The sequence below is a fragment of the Frieseomelitta varia genome, unplaced genomic scaffold, assembly GCF_011392965.1.
Source record: "Frieseomelitta varia isolate USP_RPSP 00005682 unplaced genomic scaffold, Fvar_1.2 scaffold_452, whole genome shotgun sequence".
Taxonomy (NCBI): Eukaryota; Metazoa; Arthropoda; class Insecta; order Hymenoptera; family Apidae; genus Frieseomelitta; species Frieseomelitta varia.
Window position 1 is genome coordinate 26,736 of NW_025110204.1, and position 18,055 is coordinate 44,790.

The following is an 18,055-nucleotide window of genomic DNA, read 5'->3' on the forward strand; positions in this document are numbered from 1 at the left end:
TCCCGACAAATGATTCGTTTGTTTGAGCAATTCCTCGCGGGCTGCTTCACAAAGCTTTAAGCAGAGATTCTTCCTTCGCAAAGCAAAAATAGTCTTGCCGGCAACGTGTTCCGGCGCGCGTGGAGAAGACGCTTGAAATGTTGTATAGATCGAGTATCCCGCCCTCTCGGTGCACTTTCCTATCTCAAATTTCCTCTCCTTATATGCTCCCCCTTCTTCCACAGAACGATCCTTTGTTACAGAAGATTTTGCTTAATATTCTCTCGGTTGAATCTCCTTGACGAAGCTTTATTTTCCTAACGAAATAAACCATTTCCCAACGACCTTCGAACGACTTGCGTAGCGCCACTGAAATTGAAAAGAAAACCAATCGCCGTTTTGCTTGCGACGTACGACGTTCGCGTAACGTGTAACCTGACCCGGTTACTGGAAACCGAAAAATATCGGGGGAGGGGAGGGGGAGGGAGAGAAAAATAGAAATCACGGAGCAAGATTTAGGAGAGACGGAAAGAACGATGGAACCGTCGGCGATAAAAGCGATTCGTCAACGTGGCTGATACGCACGTTCTTCTCGTTCGGCGAACGCATTTGAAAACACGGGGGAAGAAAGATTAAATTGTAATTCTCCCTCGTTTCTTACAGGTGCTGTTTAAACTTTCAATTGCTTAACCATTGGATGTTCAATTTTAACCGGTATATTCTATATTCTATATATATTCTATATATATTCTATATTCTATATATATTTTATATTCTATATATATTCTATATTCTATATATATTTTATATTCTATATATATTCTATATTCTATATATATTTTATATTCTATATATATTCTATATATATACTCTAAAATATACCTATACTTTAAATTTTGATGACAACCTCATCGACGAAAAGGAATTGTATAATTTTTGGGTAAACCACGAGACGAAGAGAATAACTATAAAGTTGTAAAATACAGGGAAAATCAAGGAACGGGATTTACGAGTTTTAAACTTGTTGGAAACAACCTGTGTCGCCCTCTCGGTTGTTACAAACACACGGTTTGAAAGAAAATACGATCCCACGGAACGAGAATCATCCCGTTGGAAACAATATTACTCGATAAAAGTGTCGGTTCTAGTTTTTTTTTTTCGTACGTTTATACACCGAGTTTCGTATATCACTCGTTGTTATCACGGCTTAATCGACAACAGCTGTTGCTGATCGCCGGCCAAAATCGCGCGATGATCAAGTGCGAGTTTACAGAACGTTTGCATTTTACATTCTCACTGTCTTTGTGTTTGCCATTCTCTTGTTTTCAACAGACCTTTCGGTAAAGCGTGCTCTCAACGGGCAGTTGATACGTCGGCAGGCCAGAGGGTGCGAGTTTTTCATTCATTAACGTAGAATTTATGAACAATTCCGCGCCAGTGATAGACACAGCAAAAGTGGCTGCAGTTTGTAACATATTCCCGCGGATTGTGAATTTCCAGAGGTATTTTCGTGCCAAACACGTGGCGCCTGGACGAGAGATACGTTATCCGTATAAACGTTTATCTTCACGGTATGCAACAACTGCTAATCTCGGTTCGGAAAATATACAACCAACCAGCGGAATATTTCTCCAGCTTCGACGTTGAAAGAAAACTCGTACTGTCGGTCGTGAATTAATAAAAAAGAAAAAAAAGAAAAGAAAAAAATTGGAAGGAATTCCTCACTTTCTCCTCGCTTTTTGAGAGAAGAAAGTCACGAACGTTTTGTGAAACAGAAGCCAAACGGACAAGGCGTAAGATATATCGTGACTTGTTAAACAATTAGGAAAACGAAAGGTTCAACGCGGTGTTTCACCAAAGTATTCAAGTTTCATTTAATTGAAGATTACGAGGGAAATAATTTGATCGATTTGAAAGTGGGAGATTTTGACGAGATGCGTTTGAAAATATTTCGATTCTCAAACAATAAATAAATGATTGTGGCAATTCAGGTTGCATCTCTGAAGCTTCGACTTCTGGAATTTTAAACTTTTTTGAAAGTTATATATCCCTAGATTTCCATTCTTTTACATGTCTAAATTTCGAAATTTCCAAGTTCTTGATTCTCCGAACTTTTAAATCCTTAGGTTCTCGAGTTTACGAACCCGCTGACTCTCCAAATTCTAGAATTTCTAATCTCTCAAGTTCTTCAATTTCTAGATTCTCACGTTTCTACAGGTCCTCAAAGTTCTTGACTCTTGAAATCCCTAAAATTCCTAGACTCCTCGATTCCCAGACAAGCAAATTCTCCGCTTAATTTTGGTAACCAAAACCTGGGCTAACCCGAGTTCCAAGATCTTCAAACTGGAGGGGGGGATGTGTGCGCGTGTGTCCACTCAAGCGAGACTTCTCAACACGTACAAGCATCGCGACTCACGCGAGAATGCACGAAAGCGAAATGCTTTTAGAGGAGTCTCCAGCAAATTACGCGGAAGCGTAACGCCCCCGGAGAATGTGTCGAAAGTGCGTGTCGTTCCGCCGACGAAAATCCTTACGACCGGCTATTTCCGTCTTGGAAATGACGCTGCCCCGCGTCTTCTCTTCGCCGCGTGAGTGTTCCAACACCCTCGCTGAAGTCACGCGACGCGTTCCAGGGTATAAGGGCTCTCATAAATATCGTCCGATGCCTTTTGCTCGCTGGGTTGTTGACGTCGCGCGGTGGTGGCGGCGGTGGTAGCCAGCCTCTCCTCCTTCGTTTTCTTGGTGGAGGGACCCGCCTAGGTGGCAGCCGCACGGATGGAAACGCGCCATTAAGCTGATCGGAGTATTAAAAGGTGAGGAAGGGAGGTGGGCTTTCGGATAAATCATCCGAACCTGCAATACAACTCGCCCGCGGCTCCGCCAATGAAAATGATCGGAGAATTATAATATACCACGGTGGGATTTGGCTCGGCATTAACGTTTCTGGCATTGTCGGCCACGTTTTTCGAATTCACTCACGGAGTCGACTAAGGATCGTGGAATCTTTTGACGTTCGAAGGAAGAACGGAATTACACTTTAACGAGACGTAAACATCGTTTGTTCTCTCTCTCTCTCTCTCTCTCTCTCTCTCTCTCTCTCTCTCTCTCTCTCTGTTTTGGTTTACAGCGTTCCGGGACGGTGGACACAGAAACGGGTGTTTGCATACCGTTTTAGAAACCGGCGGTGCCAGTTTTGACGCGATGGAACAGTAAGGTTTAATCATCTAAGATTAGGTTTGTTAAATATGTGGCGCTGCCCGCGGCCACGCTCGTGCCACCGGCCGAAATGTGATTTCTGCGTTGCGTTCGGCCGGCTCTCCGAATGGAATCGTGGCTTATTAAAATGATCTACTAACGGCGCATCCGGGAATAAACTGCGACAGACAGACGATGCACAAAACAAATAGGTTCTCGCAGCTCTGTAAACAAAGTTAATTGGCGGTTTAATCTCGGATCATCCGTTCCAGATTCTGGAAAATCGTGCACGATGAATTGAGTATCGGAATATTCAACAAGGAAGAACATAATCAATCCTAAATAATAGCAGCTCCTTTTCTTTTCAATTCAGCGAGAAGTTGAGACACTCATTGCAATCCCAAACCTATCAGAATCAGAGACCGAATTATCCTCATTCAGAATATATATATATATATATGTATATATAAGTAAAGATTTCGTTACTTTGGAAGCAAACACAACTCTAGTATTTTTTCTACGAATAAATTACTTTACACTCTACTCCTCCTTTGCTGAAATTCATATCCCTTCACCGAAGAAGAACGTCTCTCGCAGCCCCCTCCCCCCCCAAAAAAACACACATACACAAATCATAAGTGCAATCGTTAGCAACGTGCTCGGCCGACTTCTTGGTCGGAACGGAACGACATCAAGTTCCGCAACGTTCGATCACGCTATAAATATACAGCCGACGGAAACAGATGTCGGCGACAAGTGGAAACGACACTGGCCGCGCACGATGTATCAAGCCACTGTCAATCTGACGTTCGTGTGCTTGTTGTTGACGCGCGCCGCACGAGATGGAATCGAGCCGAATCTGTCCAGTGATCGCGCCACCGAGCCGTAAACCATTATCGTATCAGGGGAAACGTATCTGGTAATCGTAAAAACATCGCACGATACGCCATCTCGAGATATAAATTTACGGCACATAAGTTTCTCTCCGCCTTTTCTAACCCGTGTGCAAATCCGCAGGAAGTGAACGCGGTCGCGAGACGTGGGCGTACCGTGTACGTGTGCCGTGGCCACCGTTTGGCAACGTTCCAACTCGCGTTTCTGGTCTCTTAACCAAGAGAACGAAACGACGTCTTGGGCGTCGAACGATCTTGCGAAGTTTGATCTGATTTTTGATGCTTTGATTCTTTTTTGGGGGGGGGGGGGGGAGAACGATGAGAGACCGAAAAATGGAAATTGTTCAAGTGACTGACGATCAACGAATCCTTATTAATTGCAAAATTTGACTTTTTGGATATGGGGAGGACTGGATTTCTCCAGTAGAAAGTCTTATTGTTAGATAGAGACATTGCAAACATTTGAGACTTGAGTACGCGTGTCGATGTTTCCATGTGTGTTCCCTTCCATTTTCCTCGCGCAATTTCATTTTCGCTTTTCCAGTGTTACGAAACTCTTACGAAAGGATTGTTTAATTTAATCGGAGGAAGAAGAGAACTGGCGCTCCAGTTTCTCCAACGATGAACGAACAGACATGAGCGAGCTGAGAAATATAAGAATATCGTCGAATCGATTCGGCAGCCTCTGTTGTTTCTATCTGACGAATCCCGAGACTCTTGAGTGCTTTTGGATACGAGGAATTCGTAAATATTTCACTCGTATGCTAAAATAAAGCTCTACATCGTAGAGCGCGTCGTAAGCTTCGTTCGCTGATTCATTCGTCACGTTGAAAATCGTGTGAATTTTAAAATAACTTTCACCGGTAGAGATGCATCCATAATTCCTTTCGCAGCTATTAAAAACCGCCGAAAGCAATTCATAAATTTTCATTCAGAAACTTTACAAATTAGCGGCAGGTGCATTTTCGAAGAATCTTAGTGATATTTTCCTCGTGATTCATGTTCGATTTTGTTTTTCTTTAGAAATTTTACATTGTAAATTTCGCGCTTCCGACAGGCGTTTCATTTTCAAATCAAGCATCGTGCTGAAGCAAGATTATCACACGCGTGATCATACATCATCGTTTGATCTTAAGAAACACGGCTGAGCACTTCAATGAAATCACTACAAAAGTTTTAAGCTGTTCCACTTTAATCCATAAACCTGTCCCGACACGCTATCCTTTGATAAATAAACTATATTTAAATTTGCCAACACCGGCAAAAGTAAGGGAAAAGGAAGCATGAAAGTATTATGCCGGTGTGAAAGTGCTTTACAATGTTTGAAATTTGCGCGAAAAAGGAAGGAAAGAAAGTGAGACGAAAGTGAGACACGATAAGACGTATTTCCATAAATTGCTTTACGATTTTACGAAATTTGCTTTTGGTCCCATTTTATCAAGAGATTTGCACAACGAGTCACGAGCGCACGCGAGCGTTCTACGAAAGACACGAAGCTCCAACTCGGGAGAACGGATTAAACCTATTACATTTCACGATATTGTGCCTCTAACCGCGATTCAGATCGATCCCCAGGAGGCTTCCACGGAAATCATGACATCCTTTTAATGGCGCAAAGATACGTTTGATCAATATTACGACCTCTATTTTCGTTCTACTTAAATCTTGGCTCAGCTTATATATGATGGCCGTAAATGCCACCGTGAAAGATCTATCAAAGTATTGAATATAGATATAAATACATAAGTATTTCATCGCACGCGTTTCGGAATGTATTTCTAACAAATTCGCATGGTTCGTTCGAATGAAATTAAATATTATCCTCTTTTTCTTTCTTTTTACTGATAAATTAAGTAAAAATACTAATTATTTATGTAAAAGCGAATAATAAATGCCCTAGAGAATATTTTGAACAGTGAATGTATTATATGACTGTATTATATATGTGTATATTGTATGAACTTGAAAAAGTTTTCTATGTTAAATGTTTTTATGAGCTGCTAGGAATATATATGTATGGGAATATATATATATGTATGGAATTAGATATGTACGTATTTAGGACTGAATTAAATGTACAACAAAAGATTGAATCAAATATATTTAATAACTCTTTGAAATAATACTCACTCCTCTGGATCAAAGATGTATTGATTAAGAAGTAAGATTTATTGATTGTAGTCTTTATCTGACGAGCTTCTTCTTTTTGTATTTCCCGCCTAAAGCGGGAACACTTCAATGTCACATTTTGATCCTGTAGCCCGATTGCGTTCCAGAATCGAAATAAGTGTATTACATGTTTCACCGTTTAATTGCAAATGAAAATCACAAAAATAAAAAAAAAAAAACTCTTCTCCCTAATCCTATCGAATAAAACAATTCATAGCGTCTGTAATTTTATTTTTAAACCTTGGTTCAATTCAAATATACATCCAACGTATATCCAACAATATATTTGTATTTTTCCCAAATTTAGATTTATCGTAGTTAATTACTAAGTTTCTCATAAATTTCCCACTATAAATCCACATTTGTTACAATAATAATGGTGATAAAATACAATGGAGAATGTAAGGTTATGTACGCAAACGATACGTCACATCACGCAAATTAAAAAGCTACACCGCACTCACACATTGAAATACGAACAAATTATCACGCGATCGCTCATCTTTTCGTAGATAAGATTAAAAATGTCAAACGGAACCGATTTCACGCGGATTCTCGTTTTTCGAATGACGCCGACGAGACGGTCCAAGTTTCGAAAGTTCAAACCGCGACTGGCGCGTGACGAGGACGCGGTCGGAGCGCCATCTAAAACAGTCGCTTCCGGTACGAGGCAGCAGTAAAATGGCAGTTGCGCGCAAAAGTCTGTTTATTTACGTGCTGTCGATGATTAATTGATTTTCAACGTCGCGTCCGCGAACGGTGTCCGGATGATCGAACTCGGCAACGAACGTGTTCAATACGGGAAAACGTGACTGAACACGGCTCGGCGGAACCAAGAGAGAAAAAAAGAAAAACAGAAAAAGGGAGGGAAAAAGAAACGCGAGTGAATGTCGCGGCCGTGGAATTCAGCCTGTCGTCGTTCTAACCTATTTCACGGTGCGTCGTGTGCCTCGCGTTCTGGAATTTTCCGACGCGCTGTCAACGCGTTGTTTGCCAACAGTGATTCGACATGATGCCATGTTGCCGCAAACGCTGAGCACGGAATCGTGCGAAATTGTTACCATGGCCGACGAAGTGCTGCCGGCGAGCTTGGAGAGGCTCGAGATTGATCGCCTGTCGTCGAGTTGTTCTCAGTAAGCATTCACCGCCAGAAATTACCGTCGTTAAATAAGCGGCTGTGCTTCTCCGTGTCTCCCGTGTTTCCAGCGCCTCGGGGACTGGTTCGCAGTTCCCCCTCGTTGTCGCCCGTTTCGCGCATCGCGGATTCGTTTCTGCGACGCGATTTTCGTTTTCAACGCGCGGTCAAGGTCTCCAAACCGAGCTGCCGCTCGTTTCGCCACGGCTACGCGACGATTTCTGTTTACTCGTCGTCGTGGTACGTCCTCTGCCGACGACGATCCGTTAATTATGCAGGCGCTCGTGAATGCGCATTTCAATGATCGTCGTTTCTTATTCGCGATGCTGCGAAATAACAACAGCAACAACAACGACCACAACATCGACTACGATCCGTAAGCAAAATGTTTACATATCCCCCGAGTAAGTTTAAGGGACACCGAGTGCACAGAGTCATCTACATTTGCTGGACGTTGTTGCTCTTCGCGAATGATTTACGCGTGAGTCAGATCGAGAAAATGAAGATAGACGTGACAAAGTGAAGTGGAATGATTGATCGTTTGCTCGTTGGGACGCGATTGACGTTTATTAACCGACAGCGAATACAATCCCAGCCCTACTCTTTCTTTTTTTTCCGCGGCTGTGATACGGGTTCACGTAGTTTCACGCTGTGTTGCATAAGAAACGAACGTTTACCAATATCTGGGGATTCAAGGTTATGCGGCATAAGAATGATGAATCATCGTCAGATTGATGATTTGAAATTGTTGCTTGGTTAACATTCTTGTGGTATCTCGGAATCTGTTCTTCTTACGGATTTTAATATGTGAATCTCGAAAGAGTTACATTACAATTACATACAATAATCATTTCTCATTCGTTAATTACCAACTAATGCTCTCTCTCTCTCTCTTTCTCTCTGCTGTTTCAGCGTTACACCAACCGACAGCGTGAAGCCGTCGAATCCATTTAGAACAAGTAAAGCTCAAGTCAGTTCCGACTGCAGTCACTTGTTTCAAAAGAGATTGATGCCGGTCAGACCGACGTCAACTGCAATCAGCTCCAGAGGTGTGAAAAGCACAACGAATTTCAAACCATCAAAGAACGAAAGAGCACTCGACAAAACCAAGAAGAACTCGATAATCAAAGAGGCTGTTTTAAAGTTAAACAATACTACTGGCACTAATTGTCTCAGTGATGACCTAGCGAATACGTTGCTTAAAGAAACATGTAAATTTAGTATCTGTGGTAAGAGTTCTAAGATTTTTGGCCATGGTACGGTTGCAAAGGACTTTAAAGCACTGAACATTAGTCAAGACTCTAGACAAGCCAAGGATGACACCAGCATCCAAGACGATTATCAAGCTAGTAGTTTCCAACGGGCACGCAGTAACACTATGCCAAGCTTAAAAAGAGGGCCTGGTCCAGGTGGAGGCAGTAGTAACAATAGTAACAATAACAATAATAGCAACAACAACGTTAACAATAATAATAATAGTCAATTGGAAATTACTGGTTCAACCGGCGGTCAAACTTCAACTTCGAATACATGTTCAGCACAAGCACGAATATCTCCACCGTCATGCGATGTCACTATTGATGAGCTTGCCAGCTACTTCGAGGAGTTTGTTCATATTCCAAAGAAGATGTCACACATGGCAGAGATGATGTATATTTAATTATAATATATTAAATTGTAACGAGACAGATTTCTTATATACAGTTTTTCAAAAGACTAGCGCGCAACGTTTAGATTGCGGATTGATGCAAGTCTAAGTACTGTATGTTTGCTACAAATCCAATTTAATTTGGTACCTAAATTATACATAATATACAATTTAAAAAAAAGAAAAAAAAGTATTGAAAAAAATCTGCATCTTTTGTAGAGAAAAGGAGTATTGAAATGATTCAAATTAAATTTGAACGTCATTTAAATAAGAGTAATGTGAGAATAAACAAAGGATATTAAATATCGCGAGGATATTAATTATAAACGAAAATGTATTATTTGTTTCCTAAGGTTGTTTTTGTTTAATTATTTCGTTTAGTTGGTAATGAAGGAAATTTGTTTATAAAATTTTTGTATTACGAAATCAAACATCGGTATTAGAATAAATTTCTTGCAACTAACTCATCTCAATTTACTTGCGTGTTCGTATGGATAAAAAGTCGTGTGGATAAAATATATATAAATATCGTTTGTTAATATGATACATAATATATTTATCTGCATAGGCTTATGGTATTTAATACAATGATACAAAGTAACCATTAAATTACTTAATAATAATAAGCTTTGGTACGTAAACAATGACGATATATTGATCCATTTTTACTTTAGGTACGAGTGAACCATGTTGACGCGCGGTGTGTTGTGAAGACCTTGACGAAAGCCTAAATGCATTAAAAAATATCCATCTATTTGGTGTGCGCATCACGTGACGACTGTTTTTTTCATTTTTCAACATTTACAAAGAATTTATTAAGCAATTTCCGACACGTTGATTTCGTTGGTAGCCCCGCGCAATACTCAAACTCTGTATCAAAAAACATGAGGTCTGTCACTATATCACAGATTTATTAAAATTTCATTTGAACGGAGCCACAACGAAGCAAATTTTCAAAATTTGTAGAAAAAAATATTCAACGATGTACTTCTTTGTATTTTACGAATTACAGAAAGAATCAAACTATCAAGTTTCGTGAAAACTTGTCCCCAAGCCGAGAGACGCAGTGTTCGAAAGAAGAAGGTATAATTTGAAAATAGAAAATCGTACGCAACCGTACCACGTGTTATAATTCATACTTTAAAAGATACAGTGAAACTGTCACACGATTTCGCGATAATCAAGCGGTAAAAATAGTTATTTGACAAAGAGTAATAAAAATAGAACTAACGTTATAAAGTACTGCTTTGACAATCATGACGACAAATATTCATAGGCTACAAAATGTTTAGCTCGAAACATTTTAATTCTAAAACCTTAATATCCTATGCACCATTCATGGCAACGAATGGTTGAAAATCGATAGCCTCGCATAAATCAATTGGCATATTGAGTATGCACGTCTTCCTTCAGACTACCGAAAGCACAACGATGATAGCATTATTGCATTCGTGATAGTTTCCATCAGAGATTGGAACATGTACATGTTCCAATCAAGCTACAAAACACGCAGCGTCTCCCGACTAGAATTCGATTTCGAATGCATCCCCAGATACGTCGATGCAAGTTTTCTGTTGTTTCTTGTTATTGAAAAATCTTTCGTGATTTGTTGTTACTTTATGATACAATAGAAAGAGCGTATACGTCTGCTCGAATCTCTAATTCGTAATACGAACAAACAAGTATAAAATCGAGATAGCTTCTGAATGCTACTACTACCAATGTACCAAATTTGTTCTCTCATTCTAGAGCTTCGTAAGAAAAATTGAAATTTCAATTATCCTCGTGAAAAATTTGCTCGAGCATGTATATGTATAGTCGTCAGATATAAGTTCAAATGCAATTGATCTGTTCCTCTTGTCTAAACAATATCAGTCTCTAGGTCCAGTGGAAAGGCCACATGATGCCCTTACCAGTATTTAACATTTAAATATACTACTCTCTTCGTCTTGTCCGGATAAAATGATGTATATGCGACAGTGTTGACATTCAAGATAGAGAAAAATCAAACGTTACTTTCTATACATGATGGACATTGTGTGTTTGCCATCGGTTCGACGAATCGGATTCGTGCACAATTGTATATTTCAATACGTCTACGAACTATGGCGACAACATGATCGTTAGCGGATAATCTTAAATGACCATTTTCTCCGTGAGAAACACAACAACATTTTGATCGGTATAAAACGCTCATAGAAAAAGTTTTACTGGACGTAATACAGCTACATTTCTAAACACTACGTAAACATGATGCTTTTTCACGTGCATTCACCGCATCATATACTATTATATAGAATAAATTAGTCAACTCACACAATGAAGGTATGTATGTGGTGTTTGCCTCGCTAATTATAGTAAAAAACATTATATTTATCGGTACGCTATATAATGGTGGCAATAGAATGTCGAGTTCGCGACCGGTCCCGGTAAAAGTATCCCGTATACGTTCGAATCGATGTGTACCAATCGTATCGATGCCCGTTTGGAATCACTTTGTATTGCAGTTTGTTAATAGATAACAAACACACTGGCTTGTCAGACGTTCTGTGCTGTGTCCCGTTTCGTTTGTGAAAACGAATCGAATTTTCTTCCTATTGAGCAATAGTCACGGACCGTACAAAGAAGCAGGACATTTTATTGCTGGTTTCTTAATCTGCTCACGGCAGAGATGCGCGTGAAAAAAATACCACACATTCGCAGGTGTAACAATTCACTGCACTCACACGTACGTAATCACCTTATCGTCACTCACACTTTCATACTTATACTCTATTATCTTTTCTCTTCACCTCTCTTCTTCTCTCGCGATCCCTCCATCACACTCGTTCGCTCAATATTTTTTTTCTCCCTGTTCTTACTCGTTTAAATGTTTTTATACATATATCTAAACTGTCATGATGGCTCATCTTGTTTATCGTGACCATAGTTCAGTGTACGCTTACGGACTTACACGTTCTAACGATACGTTCCGCGGAGGACGACCATGACGAGACAACGATATACGTCCTCGAGATGGAAACCCATTGTCCGGGGAATATTCTTGTACAACGGAATTACGAAAATGAGAATTCGAGGGGGCGTTTCACATCCCGAGGAGATTTTACAACTATCTTTCACGGGCCTAACGCCTAAACTCTACCCTAACTTGTCGTTTGTATGTTTAAGTAGAAAATTTACAATTTTTTTTTTTTTTTCTTTTCTTTTCTTCAAACACTTTGTACGAGCAACATCGATGATTTAATCTTTACCTTTCGAGTAGTATCTCTAGTATTTTTTTTTTTTTAATTTCATTTTATTTTTTTCTCGATAGATTCACGTAGTTTCAAAGATAATGTCGGTCACCTCTCGTGGCGACGTGCAGTCGTATAACATACATACGTTTGTTTCTATTATTAGTAACTTCCTCTTACTCTCTTCATCTTAGTGAATAAAAAAANTTTTTTTTTTTTTTTTTTTTTTTTTTTTTTTTTTACAGATTGCAATCACAGTAAAAAATAATAATAATATACATGTATGTATACGTATATGTATACGCATCGGAGAAACGAATGTATGTTTTTCGAATCGTACATTTGGGATACACTGTTCGCGGAACAAAAATACATTGGAAAGGTCTTTCTCGTTTAACATTTATAAAACGTATTTTAATCTCTCGTATAAAATATTGTCCTACTCGACGTATCGCTCGAAATCAAACGAAAAGCTTGCGCACTCCTAGTTTATTACATTGATGATCGACGTGCATTTGGATTTTCAAAGAGTGAATCCAAAATGAAAAATAAAACATTTAGATCTTAGGAGAAATCGCTCGCGATTGATTCGATTGATCGATAAAGAAGCAATCGCGCGGATTACACAATTGTTGCGACACTTCCGTTTATCTGCGTCGTAATCATACATTGACGGATTAATACAGATCGATTACATCGTCTACCATTTAAAATTCTACTTTTTTTAGTTCTCAACTGGTTCCGTTCTACCCTCTAAATATCTTTTCTTCTGCAATAATAAGATACTTTTTTTTTTATTTTTGTCAAATATTTTTAATATACTCTCCAAATTGTGAAAATGCTTAATAAATAGCTCGAACGTTGAACGATTCCATTTTAAATTCTATATATTTATATATATTTATTTATATATATATATATATATATATATTGGGTACGTAGTGGGTAGAGAAATTCTAATATTCTTATATTTTTCAGTCGCAACGTTTTGACTCGTTAGTAGTCGGCAGTTATCCACGATTGGTCACAAAGTCTTGGCGATATACAGTACGAACACAAGACCCAGTTTCATTTCTTGTTTCTCGTATTAAAGTTCCATGGCACACAAAATCATTGTTCGTGAAATGCTTTTCCTCGGTGACGTTCAATTTTCATAGATAATAAAAAAAGAACACTTGTTAAATCATCCACGATTATCACGGAATTTTTCCCCCTTCTCTTTTGGCAGCGTTTTTTAACAACGATTGCTTCGAGAAATTTGGTAACGTTTACAAAATTCTTCTTCGCCGTCAAGAGAGAGAGACAGCTTGTGACAAAATGTGTTCTCCTGTACGATTCTGTGTACTTTCGTCAATTCTTTCTCTCTCTTTTCGTTTCTCTTCTTTCTCTTCTTTTTTTTTTCTTTTTTCTTTTAGAATTCATTTACTCGCGCAGACAATAAAAATTGTCTTTTATAAAAAAAACAAAAAAAAAAAAAAGAACACGGTAACGGAGCCTCCAGATGGATTGCTATCTGGAGATCTAGCAGTAAATACCATAAAACTCCATGGCACAATTGATGTGCGCCGGATGAAAATGACCGTGCGGTACCAGGTGACTCTGCATGTGAGCTGTGTATCAGTCAGTTGGCGGTTCTAGATACGGTATTTCGCTAGTGACGTTGAACGACTCGAAATAGTGATTAAGGAACTCGAACGTGGGTCGCTTCTCCGGACTGGCGTCCCAGCATTGTAACATTAGTCGGTAAATGCTGTCCGGCAGCGGGTGATTCAACGGCTTAGGCATCCGATAGCCTTTATTGATCTGCTCGATCACTTCGCGACCCTGCATACCTGTCAAATCAGTTATCTCTTAGTAAGTAGTTCTTCGTTACGAAATTCAGAGGAAATGAACAAACGTCATTATGTCATTAAATTAACCCTTTGCCCTCGGCGAACATTTTTCGTGTCATCTGCCAGCAATTTATTTATTTACGAATCGTCAATTCAAATAAAATGATACAGCATTGGGAATAATCATTCAAATGGTATTTAATTTGGCGAAATTTTGTTCGATCATATCTATCCAACGTGTGTGATCTCGTTTTAAATTTAAAGCAATCGTCAACGTGCATCGCGGGTTTGCTTAGAGCAAGTATAATATACGAGAGTGGAAAAGTAACATACTCCACCATTTTTGAAATTTTGTAAAAAGCGATAAAAAGTCTAGTTTATGAATTACGTCTAGTTTATGACCGTCTTTGAAAATTTCTTCTTCTGAAATACTTTTGTTCCTCTTACGCCGTTATTACAGCTTTCACTCTGGACTGTTCAGATGTTATACTACGATGCATCGCATCGTACAACACCAAATGTATAATTATCAGCAAATTATAAAAAGAGGACTCATTGGCTAGATTTAAGTATTCCCTCGAGTTCAATGGGTTAATATAATTGTCACCTTAATTATCAGTCAATATAATTATTAACATTATCGCATAACGAATCTCACCAGGATAAGGAACTTGGCCATAAGTGAAAAGCTCCATCAGCAGCACACCGTAGGACCAAACGTCGCTCTTGATGCTGAATCTGCCGTAGACGATGGCCTCGGGGGCTGTCCACCTAACGGGGAACCGACTTCCCTGCTTGGGGCAGTACTCGTCGTCCTCGATCGCCCTGGCAAGGCCAAAGTCGCAGATCTTCGCTTTGTTCTTCTCGCCTATCAGCACGTTCCTCGCGGCGAGGTCTCTGTGTATCAGCTGTTTGCTCTCGAGGTGTTCCATGCCGGATGCCACTTGCGCGGCTATGTAGATCAGATCCTCGAACTGCATGTACTTGCCGTCACCAGTCCTGAGAAAGTCCAGCAGGCTGCCGTTGCACATGTACTCCTGCACGATGTAAATCGGCTCCTCCTTGGAGCAGATCGCGTACAACGCGACCAGGTGTCTGTGCCGGAACTGTTTCATGATGGCCGCCTCCTGAAGGAACGCCTCCGTCGACATGGTGCCCGGCCGCAACGTCTTCACAGCCACTTCGATTTTGTTCCTCCACTTGCCGTAGTACACCTCGCCGAAATTGCCGTGGCCCAGCTTCCGTATCAGCTGGATCTCGTTCCTGTTGATCTCCCACTTGTCGCGCAACTCGGGCCCGAGGTCCCACATGTCCGGCTGCGGTTTCGGGCATGGCTTCGAGAGCACGTGACAGAGACCCAACGCGTTCTCTGCAACGTGTTCGTATATAGTACAGTGAATGTTGAAATTCCAATTGGATCGTTGATACCGATACAGTATAAACGTAGCGTGGTTTAGCCTTCTAAGGACGGGGTATTTAAATCCGTCCCCATTTGCTAGTGGACGGATTTAAATCGCCAGGCGAAGTTTAATTTTACATGTCTTCGCGTATAAATTATCGTAGTTTCTATATTTTCAAAGTTAATCAAATCAAATAAAGACTCGAGACCACTTTCGGCTTTCTCAGATATTATATAGGTATCGATATATCGGACGTTGGTACTTAAAAGCTTCGGAATTCCACATACGCGAATACGGTTTTCACAAAAGCGAAAATTTATCGTGACAAAGTACCGAGATACCGAAACGTTGAATTTTAAAATTGCCTCTGCGTGAAAAAAAAAAAAAAAAAAAAAAATAGGAAACGTGACTTATCCCCTAGTATTTTTCGCGAACAGTACAAACAGTTTGATAGTAAAATATTGCAGAGGAAAAGAGAGAGAGAGAGAGAAGGAAAATAGATTGAAAAAATAAATCTGTGAAAATTCAGCGCGAAACTTACTGCTGTACGCCATAACGAGGGCGGGCAGAGTCGGGAATGTCTGGTTGGTGGCGATAAAGAATCCTCCATTGTCGAGCGGCTTAATTTTGTAGTGTTTTACATGATGGCCCCTTCCCTCCTCCCAGTCCTTCACAGATAAACTGTATCCCCGTGGATTGTGCTCGCTGGGTCTCACCAAGAACGTCCCCCGTGGATTCTCGTCCACCAGCAGAAGCTTCCCGGCTTCCTTGCGCGAGACGTTCTCGAAAAACCAACTGACGGGGAGATCCGGGAAAAAAGAAAAGAGAGAAGATGGACAACGTCCGAGATAGTCGCCAGAAAAAACTCGTGGCAAAGGAGGGGAAGAAAAAGCAAGATCCTTGTGCAAGAGTGTATTATATAAACTGTTAATTGGAAGATGAAGAGAGAGAGAGAGATATCACTCACTCCTCGCTCTCGACCGAACGCTCGACGGCCACGAAGTTCCACGGGATGAGACCTTCTTGCAAAGTTGTCAAGTGTAAAACTTTCCACCAGTCGGGCTCCGAGTCGTCCAATACTTCCATCCGGTCGCCCTTTACGAAGCTGACGTCCGTGCTCTCACGCGCCGTGTAATTGTACAGGGCCACCACGATCTTGTTCGACCTCTGCGAATGCGCTGTTTCGAGGACAGAGAAAATGTTACTACACGTTTCGACGAAAATTCCTGTTGAAGAGATCCAGAGCCTTGCGAACTCTAGCGAACCAGACGATATATATATATATTTTGAGAAATCGTCGTCGAAACGGAACGAAACTTGAAAATGGTCGAGGGGTTTTGATTGGTTGGCATAAAAATTCGACATTTTTTTTTTTTCTTTTCGCGATTAGCAAATTGTCATTATAGCGAATTATATATCGTGTGAAAGAAATTTGAGAAAGAAATGCGAAAAAATACAGCAAGCAACGCTTTATGTTCAATTCGATTTTACCGTGAGATTGCAAGAAATCTACAGCAACGTATATGGGGATCAAAGCGTTTTCTAATATAACTTCCGTATCAAGCTTTAATTCATCGAGCTGCACATCTATTCCGAGCCGAAGCGGTTACCGTATAAAAATTACGGTTCGCCGTCTATCCGCTCGGAAGCTCAGGCAAAACATAAATGGCACGCTGAAAGAAGACAAGTGAAAGAAATAAAAAGAAAATGAAAAAAGAATACACACATGCAGGCTTAACGACAGGCGAGCTTGTTTTACGGGGCTGGTGAGGAATTTGGAGCTTACAAGGTGTCGGCCTCGGTCGTATGATATCTGCCCTCGTTTGTACACCCCTCTGATTCGGGTCAGCTGTGTACCGGTCCAAGGAGCCTCCATTACTGTGTTTCGAGCTCAGTCCTGTATCTGCTTTCTTGTAACCTGGATAACCAAGCCGAGCATTTGTGTGTGACGCAGTGAGACACAGTGTGACAAAACGATCTTACGAGTGCCGAGACGTTTTCAGATGTAAATCTCAGAAAGATCTACATGGTAGATCGACGGAAGCGGTTGCTTCAAAAATGAATGTATGGATGGAGGTTGCACCTCTGTTCACTTTCATTCGAACTACTACATCAGAGGGAGAGACGAGATATACTGGTGCTAAGATTTTAAGAGTTCTCATGCATTTTGCGATTAAGATATTCAAAGAATACTTCTCGGCGGCGAGCATGGGCATCGGACAATCAGAGAACCATTTTCCCGATGCCCGTGGTTGCACCATCATTTCAATAACTACGAATTCACTATTCTACCAGCAATTCTACCAGCTTCGATCGATCGATTAAAAAAGTAGGATTAACAACGGTCCGAGTAATTGGTAAAGCTCGGCGCACACTTCGTTCAATAATATAATACTTCGATTGATCGCGTCAAAGGGGACTTTCAATTCGACAATTGGCTACGTTCGGCATTCTCTTTGACGATGCTTCTGACAAATCGAATCTCTCGTTTAATTCGCCATAATTAAACATCGCGATCAGATTTCACCTCCGTGTTCTTTCTCTTTTTTTTTTTTTTTTTCTTTATTTTTA

General features: G+C 40.3%; 2 protein-coding genes across 7 annotated transcripts in view; one reads left to right on the forward strand and one right to left on the reverse strand.

Moving 5' to 3' along the window:
• Positions 1 to 6,891: 6,891 nt before the first annotated feature.
• LOC122532375 (ras guanine nucleotide exchange factor L) lies at positions 6,892 to 9,190 on the forward strand. Of its 4 annotated transcripts, none has more exons than XM_043661114.1 (2): positions 6,892 to 7,369; positions 8,284 to 9,190. In XM_043661114.1, exons 1-2 carry the CDS (start codon positions 7,254 to 7,256, stop codon positions 9,029 to 9,031), a joined length of 864 nt encoding a protein of 287 aa, XP_043517049.1. In that variant the 5' UTR covers positions 6,892 to 7,253; the 3' UTR covers positions 9,032 to 9,190. The 4 variants fall into 4 exon arrangements, with proteins under 4 accessions (XP_043517049.1, XP_043517050.1, XP_043517051.1 ...); XM_043661115.1 differs by lacking the exon at positions 6,892 to 7,369 and adding an exon at positions 7,384 to 7,775; XM_043661116.1 differs by lacking the exon at positions 6,892 to 7,369 and adding an exon at positions 7,387 to 7,747.
• A 3,811-nt stretch (positions 9,191 to 13,001) lies between these two features.
• The window catches only part of LOC122532373 (tyrosine-protein kinase Src64B), a 90,338-nt gene continuing 85,284 nt past the window's right edge, over positions 13,002 to 18,055 (reverse strand). For 2 of the 3 annotated variants that reach the window (XM_043661109.1, XM_043661108.1), the window contains 5 exons: positions 17,211 to 17,402; positions 16,452 to 16,662; positions 16,026 to 16,279; positions 14,743 to 15,453; positions 13,002 to 14,084 (listed from right to left, as the gene is read on the reverse strand). In XM_043661109.1, coding sequence (XP_043517044.1) covers positions 13,870 to 14,084; positions 14,743 to 15,453; positions 16,026 to 16,279; positions 16,452 to 16,662; positions 17,211 to 17,402 — 1,583 coding nt within the window. In that variant the 3' untranslated portion in view covers positions 13,002 to 13,869. The remainder of the gene's footprint in view (positions 14,085 to 14,742; positions 15,454 to 16,025; positions 16,280 to 16,451; positions 16,663 to 17,210; positions 17,403 to 18,055) is intronic. The other variant, XM_043661110.1, reaches the window with a different exon arrangement.

Coding starts and splice junctions, on each gene's coding strand:
- LOC122532375 (XM_043661114.1), top strand. CDS start 7,254: ATGTTGCCGCAAACGCTGAGCACGGAATCGTGCGAAATTGTTACCATG. Junction 7,370..8,283: donor CTGTCGTCGAGTTGTTCTCA/GTAAGCATTCAC, acceptor CTGCTGTTTCAG/CGTTACACCAACCGACAGCG.